The following is an 11,749-nucleotide window of genomic DNA, read 5'->3' as shown; positions in this document are numbered from 1 at the left end:
GCACCCAGCAGGGCAGTACAGGGCAAGGGGCACATGTGGGCTATCCCATGTAGTACCAGGTACTACGTCAGGGAACATTCAGAGTTCAAGTGCAGTGTCAGCATGACAGGGTGGGACGGGAGGGACTCAAAAAAGGGAAAGGGCAGTACTGAATGAAAGAGTCGAGTCCAGGAGATCTTTCTGGAAGAGGTTTGACTTGAGTTAGCCTTAGAACAGCAAATATGACTTAACAGGGGAAATTTGTGTGCATGGAGTATGACTACTTCTACGTGACTAAAATGGAGATTCTATATAAGAAATAAACCTTTAAAAGTAGGGTGGTATAAGTTTATAGCAAGCTTTAGATGCTAGCGTGAAAAGTTTTAGACTCTTCTGTTTAAACTATTTGCTTTTTCAAAAGAAATAAACATTTAGCTTTTACCAGATAAAACTCACAGGCTGCCCTAGGTTGCAGTTAAATTGTGTGGATGCTGGTATTGCAATAGACTGTAAGCTTTGCACCTAACTCAATGCCTATCTTTTATTAGAGCCTATATAGTAAGCACCTGATAAACATCTGCTGAATGACCAAATGATTCCCAAGATGAATTAGTCAGCTCAAAGTGCTAATGTGGGGGGCAGGGGGGCTCCAGCTGGTAAGCTTGATCTGGGCTTTGATCAAAGAGATACATCTGAAAGTTTTATATTAGAATACTCATCCCACACATCAGATTTCTGTGGAATGGGTGAGCCCCATCTCTAGCTCCTCTCCCCACCATAATCACAGCACTCAGATAAAGTTGAGGAGTTTATTAGGGAAATATGAGAGGCAAAGATACCCCAAGTGACAGAAAGAAAATTCTGAAAATGAATTCAAGCCAAGTGGAGGCCTGGCCTTGACCTCCCCCAAAGGACAAGAAACTGGTAGGTTAGCAACGACATTCTCTGATGGCCACCTTGCCGGGGCGTAAGTGTCTCAGCCAGGACTGCCTCCCACCCCACCGCGCCAAAGGTGGAAAGGAGACAAAGACTGTTTATAGAATCAATGCAGAGGCAATGAGAGCTGTAAGGAAAGTCTGAGAGAGACAGAGATGGAGAGGACCTTAACAAAGAGTCCCAGGCATCTGGCTCTGAGCGCTTCAAATACACTGATGAACAGTTCTACAAAATGTTACTTAAAAGGTAAAATGCCTAATGTTGGTTCCAAGAGTTCTTCCCCTGGACTTCTTCCCACATGCCACATCACACGTCGATGTACATGGCAGAGCCCAAAGGCCACACTTTTGAAAAAAGAAAAACAAGAATAAGCCCTGTTGCTCTTTAAGAAGAGAGGAAGGAGCTGAGGCTGCTGGGGCCTTTCCCACGTCGGCCTGTGTTTCATAAAGCAACTTCCCAGCAGCAGCATGGCATAGTTCTAGGTGAGGGTCTCACCTTTTGTCACCTGTCAAAGGAAATTGACAATTAGATAAATTCAAAAGCATTAAAAAAAAAAAATCTTTTTATAGATCCTAGGTAGTAGGGAGTGGTAGAAAAGACAACAGTTTTGGAGTCCCAGAAACCTGGTTCAAACCCATTAACTTCTCCATGCCTGTTACCGCTTCCAGGTTTATTTCAGCAACAAGTGGAAACGCACATTCTCTCTGCACAGCCCTTGCCTAGCCTCACGAGGCTTCTCCGACATACTCACCCGTGCTTCAATGTACTCTATTCTCCGCTCGAGGGCTGTCAATTTCTCGTTTAGTGTTGCAAGTCTTGAACGACAAGACATATCTGGTAAAAGGAGACTGATGTTCAGGATTTACGTCATTCCAAATACACACACACACACACACACATACACACACGGCCCCTAGCTAAAGAGAAATGATACATCACACAGAGCATAAATGGGAGCAGGTGAGCAAAGCAGGGGAATGGAGAAGAGGTAAGAATTGTATTAGGAGCTTAGAATAGATCTGCTGAACTTCCTACCAAGGGTGGTAGGCAGAGAATAAGGACCCCCAAAGATGTCTGTGCCCTAATCCCCGAGTGAGTATGTTTCTTACATGACAAAGGGACTTTGCAGATGTGATTACAGTTAAGGACCTTGAGATCCTGGATTATCCAGATCAACAGGATCTAATCACAAATCCATAAACAAAAGTAGAGATAAAGCAGGAAAGGTGGAAGAAGAAGGCCATGAGCCAAAGGATGCCAGAGACAGTGAGAAGCTGGAAAGGGCCCTCAGGTGATATCAGCAAAGAAACAGAGATCTCAGTCCTACAACCACAAGAATCTGAATTCTGCCACCAACCCAATGAGCAAGGAAACAGATCCTTTCCTAGAGTCTCCAGAAAGGAAGGCAGCTCTGCTGACATCTTGATTTTAGCCCCGTGAAATGATGTTGGAATTCCACCGTACACAATTGTAAAATAGTAAACTTTTGTGATAAAAACAGCTACATTTATGGTAAACTTGTTATAGCAGCAATAGAAAACATGCCAAAACTCTACAACTACTATTTGCTAATACACAAGCCAAGAGTTTCAAGAGAGGGGAAGGGACAACAGGAAGAAAATAATCTCAAGAGAGAAGAAAAAGAGAGGCCATGAAAGTAGCAGTGACGATGGAGAGGAGCAAAGGCACCCATGTTTCTGAGCGCATGGAAACCTCACTGCTTTTGCTCTTGGAAAATACTTAAAAATGTCACCAATATCTGCACAGGCATTTCAGCAGAAGAGAAAACTTGGGAGAACATCAAAATACTTGTTGGAGCCCACAGTCCATCTGTGGAAAACAGCAAAATCCCTTTTCTTCCTTTACCCTGTCCAATCATCTTTCACCATCTTATCCAAAATGATACCTAGATTTCCCCTAAAATACCTTTTCCTCTGCCAACTTCTCTAAGAGAAACCACTTGACTACTCTTTCCCCAACCATTCTCAACAGGAGAAAAAGGTTTCCAGACAAGCTAATTCTCTCCTATTACCTCCTCCAACATCGTCAATAATTTTCGGTCATCCTCAATAATTTTCGGTCACCCTCAATTAATTTTCATTTTTTAAGTCTAAAATACCCTCTCTCCGAGACACTCTTCCATTTACAATGATTTAACACTTAGCTCACACTTCCTTTTCATCTCTTTCCTGTTATGTAAAAGCATGTCCACATCCATTTGACAAATCCTCCTACACCGGCTCTTGCCTCAACTTTCACTTGTCCACATCTACAGCTAACTCATCTTGCCGGTCTAAACATTCTCCTTCAAGGCTCAGTTCAAATTGGATCTCTGAGACGTCTCTGCCAGATAGATAGAATTCTCCTTCTGCTGTACACTTATGGTTGAATTTCTAGTTTATAAATTACTTATGTACTTGGTCTTAGGTCACATTTCCCCCTTTGTATACAGATTTAACAAACAGGAACATTCACCACTATTAGGAATAGTTTCATAATGTATGGTGCATTTATGAAAGACTATTAAAATGGCCATTAAAAATTACACATTTGCATCTTTTTAACGAGTCACTAAAAAAACAAAAACTAAGGCATCTTTTCAACTCATTATTACAAGTTTGAATATTTAATGACTTAAGAAATTGTTTACGCTACCTAGCCAAATGATATCTATGTGTTTGTAATTTATCATTTATTTACATGTTTGTTATCCCACTAGAACTGCCTCTTACTAATTTTTGTAACGAAAATTGCCTGGCACAGAAATGTTTTTGAGAAAACAATTATGGATTCTGCTATGTTAGTGGAACAAAAGATTGGCTCCAGTGTGATTCCACTAATTCTATAGTGGGGAAACTAAGGCCCATCTTGGATAACTGCTGGGACAAAACAATAGCACAGCTGAGTTTGGAGTCTAGTTTCCTTACTGCCCAGGATGGTACTCTCCCGCCACAAACCCTGCTTGATACCATCTTTATGAACCCCTGGGGTTGTAATTTATTCCCCACCTCTCTTAAAATCTGCTTATAGCCCGACTCTTCCACTTTCTGGTTCCTTTTTTTTTTTTTTTTTAATTTTTATTTATTTATGATAGTCACACAGAGAGAGGGAGACAGAGAGAGGCAGAGACACAGGCAGAGGGAGAAGCAGGCTCCATGCACCGGGAGCCCGATGTGGGATTCGATCCCGGGTCTCCAGGATCGCGCCCTGGGCCAAAGGCAGGCGCTAAACCGCTGCGCCACCCAGGGATCCCTCTGGTTCCTTTTTTGCTTTTTGTTTCCATACTAGATCCTTTCCCACTCACCCATCTTCACTGCTATTTGTCTCTTTTTTAAAAATAGCTTTATTGGTATATAATTTGTATGGCATAAAGTTCATATTACTTGAGGTTTACAATTCAATGAGTTTTTTTAATTTTTTTTTATTTTTAAAGATTTTATTCCTTAATCATGAGAGACACAGAGAGAGAGGCAGAGACATAGACAGAGGGAGAAGCAGGCTCCTCACAGGGAGCCCGATGTTGGACTTGAGCCCTAGACCCGGGATCATGCCCTGAGTGGAAGGCAGACACTCAACCACTGACCACCCAGGGCATCCCAATTCAATGGTTTTTAGAACAAAGTTGTGCAACCATCACCATCATCTAATTTTAGGACATCCTCATAATCCCTGCATGAAACTTGTACCAATTAGCAGTCAGTCATTCTCCATTCAGTCTCACCCCAACCCCTGGTAAACATTAATCTTTCTGTCTCTATAGATTCACCAATTCTGGACATTCTTTGTTATTCTTCTAAATTATGTTGTTTGGGGGATCCCTGGGTGGCGCAGTGGTTTGGCGCCTGCCTTTGGCCCAGGGCGCGATCCTGGAGACCTGGGATCGAATCCCACGTCGGGCTCCCAGTGCATGGAGCCTGCTTCTCCCTCTGCCTGTGTCTCTGCCTCTCTCTCTCTCTGTGTGTGACTATCATAAATAAATAAAGAAAAAAAATTTTTAAAAAATTATGTTGTTTGCCTGCTAGTGCTGCTTCTTCTCTTTCTTAGATCTAGCTTGAGTATAAGGACCTCAGCACCCTCCTTTTCCTAGATACACTACCACTGCCAGGAATGCCCAACAGGATCAAGTCTCTCTCAATCTGGTTTTTAGAAGCTCAGAGGCACATCATGTAGGCTATTCAGTAAGAGCATAAATGTTATCACTAACAACCTGTCATTTCCCATAAAAAGAGACATGCCAGAATTATCTGCAGGGGTGGGGTGGTGAGAAGGAGGGTTCCTTCCTGGATGGCTGTTCTGTTCTAGCTCTGTCGATCTGGCTGTGAATCAGAATCCAAGAACAACACTACATTCCTGGCCTAAATGGATAAGCACTGTTGGGAAATATAAAATGTTAAACTCCAGAAACTTTGATCATATTTCAGATCCCAAGAAATACATACTAATTCAAGCAGAACACTTCGAAGGCATTCAGCAGCTGAACAAATCAAACCAGAGCGTATTTAGGAGTATATTATCTTTAGACTTTTTTTTTTTTTTTATTTTCTTTTGTCTTTTTTTTTTTTAATTTTTTATTTATTTATGATAGTCACAGAGAGAGAGAGAGAGGCAGAGACACAGGCAGAGGGAGAAGCAGGCTCCATGCACCGGGAGCCCGACGTGGGATTCGATCCCGGGTCTCCAGGATCGCGCCCTGGGCCAAAGGCAGGCGCCAAACCGCTGCGCCACCCAGGGATCCCTATCTTTAGACTTTAAATGAAGATAACTAGTCATTCTTGTCAGGGTGCTTTGATGGTGCATCCATTACCACTGCTGACAAATGCCAGTTATCAGCTCCTCTGAACTCTTAGTGCACATAACCTTAGCCTACAAAAATCAATACTGTCATTCTCTTGAATTGTTGCTGTTAAGGCTTGCTTCTCTGACAGCATTCTAAATTTCTCAGGAGTGGCTACCATGTCCATTTATCTTTATTTATTTCTTTTTCAGAGGACGTGACACATAGCTGGAAGCATAACAGGCATGCTATACTTGTTGGCAAAGTATAAAACTGACATTTAAAAATAACCACATTGGGATCCCTGGGAGGCTCACCAGTTTACCACCTGCCTTCAGCCCACCTGGGATCAAGTCCCACATCGGGCTTCCTGCATGGAGCCTGCTTCTCCCTCTGCCTGTGTCTCTGCCTCTCTCTCTCTATCTCTCATGAAGAAATAAATAAAATCTTAAACAATAAATAAATAAATAAATAAATAAAACCACATTTATTATTTTTGTTACACTTCTTTGTGCATATCAGGTTTAGAATCAGGTACAACAGTACAAAAATAAAAAGCTATCATCTGTGACAATCTGTTTTTAGAAACTTCACAACTCAAGGTACAGAACAGGCCAGTGTTAGGATGTCATCACTGCCTCTCATGATTTGTGGAGCCTCAGGTTCAAGTGGTCCACCAATATAATTGCTCTCACCAGTTGGAAGGAATCACAGAGTAAAAGCTGTTCAGAAAGTCACTAGCTGGGATCCCTGGGTGGCACAGCGGTTTGGTGCCTGCCTTTGGCCCAGGGCGCGATCCTGGAGACCCGGGATCGAATCCCACGTCAGGCTCCCGGTGCATGGAGCCTGCTTCTCCCTCTGCCTATGTCTCTGCCTGTCTCTCTCTCTCTCTCTGTGTGACTATCATATAAAAAAAAAAAAAAAAAAAAAGAAAGTCACTAGCTAGCTTGGAAAAACTGTTCCCTCTCCAAACCACATAGCCTACAAGACTCTGTGTTCAGGGTGAGAACTGTAGGATTGCTGCCATTTTATTTTATTTTTTTAAGATTTATTTATTTGAGAGAGAGAGTATGAGTAGAGGGCAGAGGCAGAGGGAGAAGCAGACTCCCCACCGAGCAGGGAGCCCAATGCAGGGCTCCAAGATCATGACCTGAGCTGAAGGCAGATGCTTAACTGACTGAGTACCAGGAGCCCTGAACTGCTGCCATTTTCAAAGACTGCCCTCAAAGTAACTTCCTATTAAACCTCTGAACCAGGACGCCTGGGTGGCTCAGCGGTTGTGCATCTGCCAGCTCAGGGCATAATCCTGGAGTCCCTGATCAAGTCCCACGTCGGGGGAGAGGAAAAAAAAAAAAAAAAGTCCCACGTCGGGCTCCCTGCATGGAGCCTGTTTCTCCCTCTGCCTATGTCTCTCCCTCTCTTTCTCTGTATCTCTCATGAATAAATAAATAAAATCTTAAAAAAAAACAAAACCTTCTGAACCACGAAATCATAGTATCACAAACTCAGTCTAAGCCCTACACATACACATCAGAACTGAGGGGTCACACAAAGGGCCTGGAATGGGAAAATGTTATCCCCCCGCCCCATGCTCACCCTGAGTCATCCAATGCAAAGACGATGTCTCAAGTGTTTCATGATTGTTCAAGTTTCTCAGCCTGTTGGTCCTTGTCTAAACTCATATCAGTGATAATGTCAATCTTGAAGAACTTGCCTCAGGTATACCTGACTGATGAGTCACATTGCTTTAGCTTCTAACCTTGCTTTATAATTCCATTCTTAATTGTAATAATTGTCCTTTCCTTTAAGAGGACTAAATTAAAAAATAAATAAATAAATAAATAAATAAATAAATAAATAAACTAAATTAATTATCTAACATCTTCAAAAACCATCTAGCAATCACTCCCAACATTAGACCATTAGCATCACTTTAAGGGAGAATAATGGCCTACGCTAACAAGTTCTTCTGGCTCCTTAAGATTGGAATTTTGTGTGTATACTTCCTCAGCCTAGGACATGTTAGAAATCTCAAAAATAAAAGTCTTTATTCTCTATTTGACCATAAAATGTGACTCACACATTTGATAAAAATTCAGTGCAGGCTGGGATCCCTGGGTGGCGCAGCGGTTTGGCGCCTGCCTTTGGCCCAGGGCGCGATCCTGGAGACCCGGGATCGAATCCCACATCAGGCTCCCGGCGCATGGAGCCTGCTTCTCCCTCTGCCTGTGTCTCTGCCTCTCTCTCTTTCTCTCTGTATGACTATCATAAATAAATAAAATAAAAAAAAATTAAAAAAAAATTCAGTGCAGGGATTTCCTTGCTTATAAAGCAATACAAGAGACATTTCTCTTTTGCAAATTCTAATCTCAAACTCTTCAATTTTTGGTCAGTTCCAAGACTCATCCACTATAAATCTAGTGACTGTAGATCATAAATTACCAAGATTTATGTCAAAGATAAATGTATGTGATTTACAAGTTTATTAATACAGGGGCACCTGGGTGATGCAAATCCTAATTTCAGGGGACGCCTGAGTGGCTCACCAGTTGGGTGTCTGCCTTTTGGCTCGGGGTGTGATCCCGGAGTTCCGGGATCGAGTCCCGCATCAGGTTCCCTGCGTGGAGCCTGCTTCTCCCTCTGCCTGTGTCTCTGCCTCTCTCTGTCTCTAATGAATAAATAAATAAAATCTAAAAAAAAAAAAAAATCCTAATTTCAGCTCAGGTCATGATCTCAGGATCCTGAGACAGAGCCCCATTTTGGGCTTCCAGCTCAGCAGAGTCTACTTAAGACTATCTCTTCCAAAAAAAAAAAAAAAAAAGACTATCTCTTCCTCGGGACAGCCTGGGTGGCTCAGGGGTTTAGCGCCGCCTTCAGCCCAGGGCGTGATCCTGGAGACCCAGGATTGAGTCCCATGTCAGGCTCCCTGCATGGAGCCTGCTTCTCTCCCTTTGCCTGTGTCTCTGTGTCTCTCATGAATAAATAAATAAAATCTAAAAAAAAAAAAAAAAAAAAGACTCCCTCTACTCCACCCTCACTCAAGCTCGCTCTCTCTCTAAAATAAATAAATCCTTTAAAAAAAAAGTTCATTAATACAACTCAGTGCTCAGAAATGAAGTTATTACATTACCCAGATCCAAATTTGGGGGACTTGTGCTAGATCATTTTTAAATTTTGAAAAACAGCCCCAGCTTAATTTACTTTTTAAAAAATTTATTCATTTATGAGAGAGAGAGAAGGCATGCGCCTGAGTGGGTGGGGTAGAGGGAAAGGGAGAGGGAGAGAAATCTTTTTTTTTTTTTTTTTAAATTATTTATTTATGAGAGTCATACAGAGAGAGAGAGAGAGAGGCAGAGACATAGGTAGAGGGAGAAGCAGGCTCCATGCACCGGGAGCCTGACATGGGATTCGATCCCGGGTCTCCAGGATCGCGCCCTGGGCCAAAGGCAGGTGCCAAACCGCTGCGCCACCCAGGGATCCCAGAGGGAGAGAAATCTTAAGCCGACTGTGCACTGAGCAGGGACTCCAAATTGGGGCTCCATCTCACGACACTGAGATCACTACCAGAGCTGAAACTGGAAGCTTAACTGACTAACTCACCCAGGCACCCTATGACTTGTTATTTTAGATGCTTTTTTGATTTAGTTGATGTTCTTAATACTTTGCTTAGATAATCTGTGTGTATAGATCAGATCTTACCAGATAGGTGAAATCTTTTAATTCTGCTTTTTAAGGTTAAAACTCTCCATGTCAGTGATTTTTCCAACTACTTTCCACTGCCTCTCCTAACTAAGCCAAATCTCAAGCCGTGATCTTCTCCTAGAAGATCCTTCTGGAAGGATCCTCCTTCTGGAAGAAGCACCATTCCATCCTTCTACTACCATGAAATATTTTGGTTTCTCTTCCATGGTCCTTTGTCTGAAGGAATGTTATGAGTAAATAATGCTGTGAACAACCTCCAATAATAGTTCAGCTCTCCAGGAAAAGTAGGAGAAACCAATTATGAAAACTAGTATTGAAAGAGTTTGCATAGAACTTAGGATAAAAGAAAAAAAACTGAGGAAAGAAACCCAGAGGGATCCCTGGGTGGCACAGCAGTTTAGCGCCTGCCTTTGGCCCAGGGCGCGATCCTGGAGACCCGGGATCGAATCCCATGTCAGGCTCCCGGTGCATGGAGCCTGCTTCTCCCTCTGCCGGTGTCTCTGCCTCTCTCTCTGTGACTATCATTAAAAAAAAAAAAAAAAAAGAAAGAAAGAAAAAAGAAACCCAGACTATCTGAATAGTAGGGTAAATAGTCTCAATTCACTCAAATCAATTAATCTAGCCTCTGAACTTGAGTCTATCTCCAAAAATCCATGTATCTTTTTCACTAAACCATACTCCTTCGCTCATAGTCCTTAAAAGATGTCAGGATATACGAGATCTACGTTGACTACCATTCCCTACTACAACCTCTATACCAAATTATGTGTGTGAATATGTATCAATGACATACTTATACTATTCTTTCTTTTTCTTTTAAGATTTCATTTATTTATTCATGAGACACACACAGAGAGAGAGAGGCAGAGACACAGGTAGAGGGAGAAGCAGGCTCCATGCAAGGAGCCTGATATGGGGCTCCATCCTGGATCCCGGGATCACGCCCTGAGCAGAAGGGAGATGCTCAACCGCTGAGCCATCCAGGTGTCTCTATACTATTCTTTCATATGACTCTATACTATTCTTTTCAGTAACTACCCTCAGTCATTCCCTGGTGAGAAAAACCCATCATACTAAGACTCATCGAAATTATAGTCCTACACACTTTATAAGGATATATATTAATACAAAACCGATGTTCTGAAACTGTCATTATTTCATTTGCAAGACAGAAATTCCTTGAAAGCAGGAAATGATTCTTATTCTGTGTCCTCCAGAGTACCTGAGAGCGCTTTTCTACCGAGATCTGGTTTCTCTTGCTGATGCTAAGAAAATTCATGCTCTATTACCTTACTCCTCAGGATGCATCAGTTCTCCAGCTGGAAAATAATTAATTCATTTAAAATCTTTTTTTTTTTTAAATACATCGGTTTCCCCTACTTAATCTTCATTGCTTGTTGCTGAATTAGTGGAACAGAAGCACACTAGTTGGAAAAAGATCACTAGATGTCATCCTTACACCTTGTGATTACTTAAGTCTACCCAGTGCCCAGTTCTGTTAAGGAAACACTTGGAGAACATGAGATGGGAGTCTGTTACAGGTTTGCTGTCCAGAAGGATACGAACAAAACAGAATCTGTCACAAGCGCGCCATGCCTAGGAAAGATTTTGCTAGAAGCAGAAGCAATACCTACTGTTGGCTAGTAGCAGCAATACAGAGTTCTCCGTGACCTTACATCTGGCCTCCTCTCCCACCACTCTCAGCACAGCAAAACCGGAAGACAGGAAGAGGCGACTCAACCGTATGGCGCTAAAGAGATCCTGACAGTGATGCGGAAGCCTCAAGAAACTCACACGAGGGCAGCGACACGGCTCTGGCTGCGTTCTGACTGACGCACCCTAAGTGCAAAGTGGGAACTGGAAGGGAAGCGGGCCACAAAGGAAGCAGGGAGGCTACCGAAGACGAGACTGGATGGAGCTGCCTCTAGAGAGTCGGGAAGAAGGCGAGGCTTGCCAATGGATCTAAGGGTGACGGCAATGAAGCCGAGGAGCTCAGCCCGGCGCAGGATAACCCTACAGGGACTGCCCGGGGAGGCCTAAGGATCCGGGCGAGAGGGGGAAGGTGGGCTCCAAAGGACGCGAAAACCAGCAAGCGCCCAGGGCTCCCGGGGCAAGCCCCTTCAGGGCTTCTCAGCGCCCTCGCCCAACGGCCCGAGCGGCCTCCTACCCAACCCCCGCGGCCCCCTGCTCGCCCGCTGACCGAATGAGTTGAGAAAGTCCGCGATCTTCTTGATGCTGCTGGTGATGACCTCAATGTATTCCCGGTTCGCCCAGTCCTGGTGAATCTCCCGCTGCACCGGATCCTCTTGGCCCGCCATGGTTGCCGCCTGAAGAGAGCCACTGCGCAGGCGCCGCGAC

The 11,749-nt window shown here is 43.4% G+C and overlaps 1 protein-coding gene across 1 annotated transcript; it reads right to left on the bottom strand.

Moving 5' to 3' along the window:
* Positions 1-774: 774 nt before the first annotated feature.
* On the bottom strand, positions 775-11,749 carry BRK1 (BRICK1 subunit of SCAR/WAVE actin nucleating complex). Its single transcript, XM_041763022.1, has 3 exons — positions 11,592-11,749; positions 1,667-1,749; positions 775-1,420 (listed from the first exon to the last, which is right to left on the bottom strand). The coding sequence occupies exons 1-3, from the start codon at positions 11,707-11,709 to the stop codon at positions 1,394-1,396; spliced, it is 228 nt and encodes a 75-aa protein (XP_041618956.1). The 5' UTR covers positions 11,710-11,749; the 3' UTR covers positions 775-1,393.

The sequence above is a fragment of the Vulpes lagopus genome, chromosome 7 (genome assembly GCF_018345385.1).
Source record: "Vulpes lagopus strain Blue_001 chromosome 7, ASM1834538v1, whole genome shotgun sequence".
NCBI lineage: Eukaryota > Metazoa > Chordata > Mammalia > Carnivora > Canidae > Vulpes > Vulpes lagopus.
The sequence above is the reverse complement of the archived record's forward strand: the minus strand, read 5'-3'. Positions and strand labels throughout refer to the sequence as shown.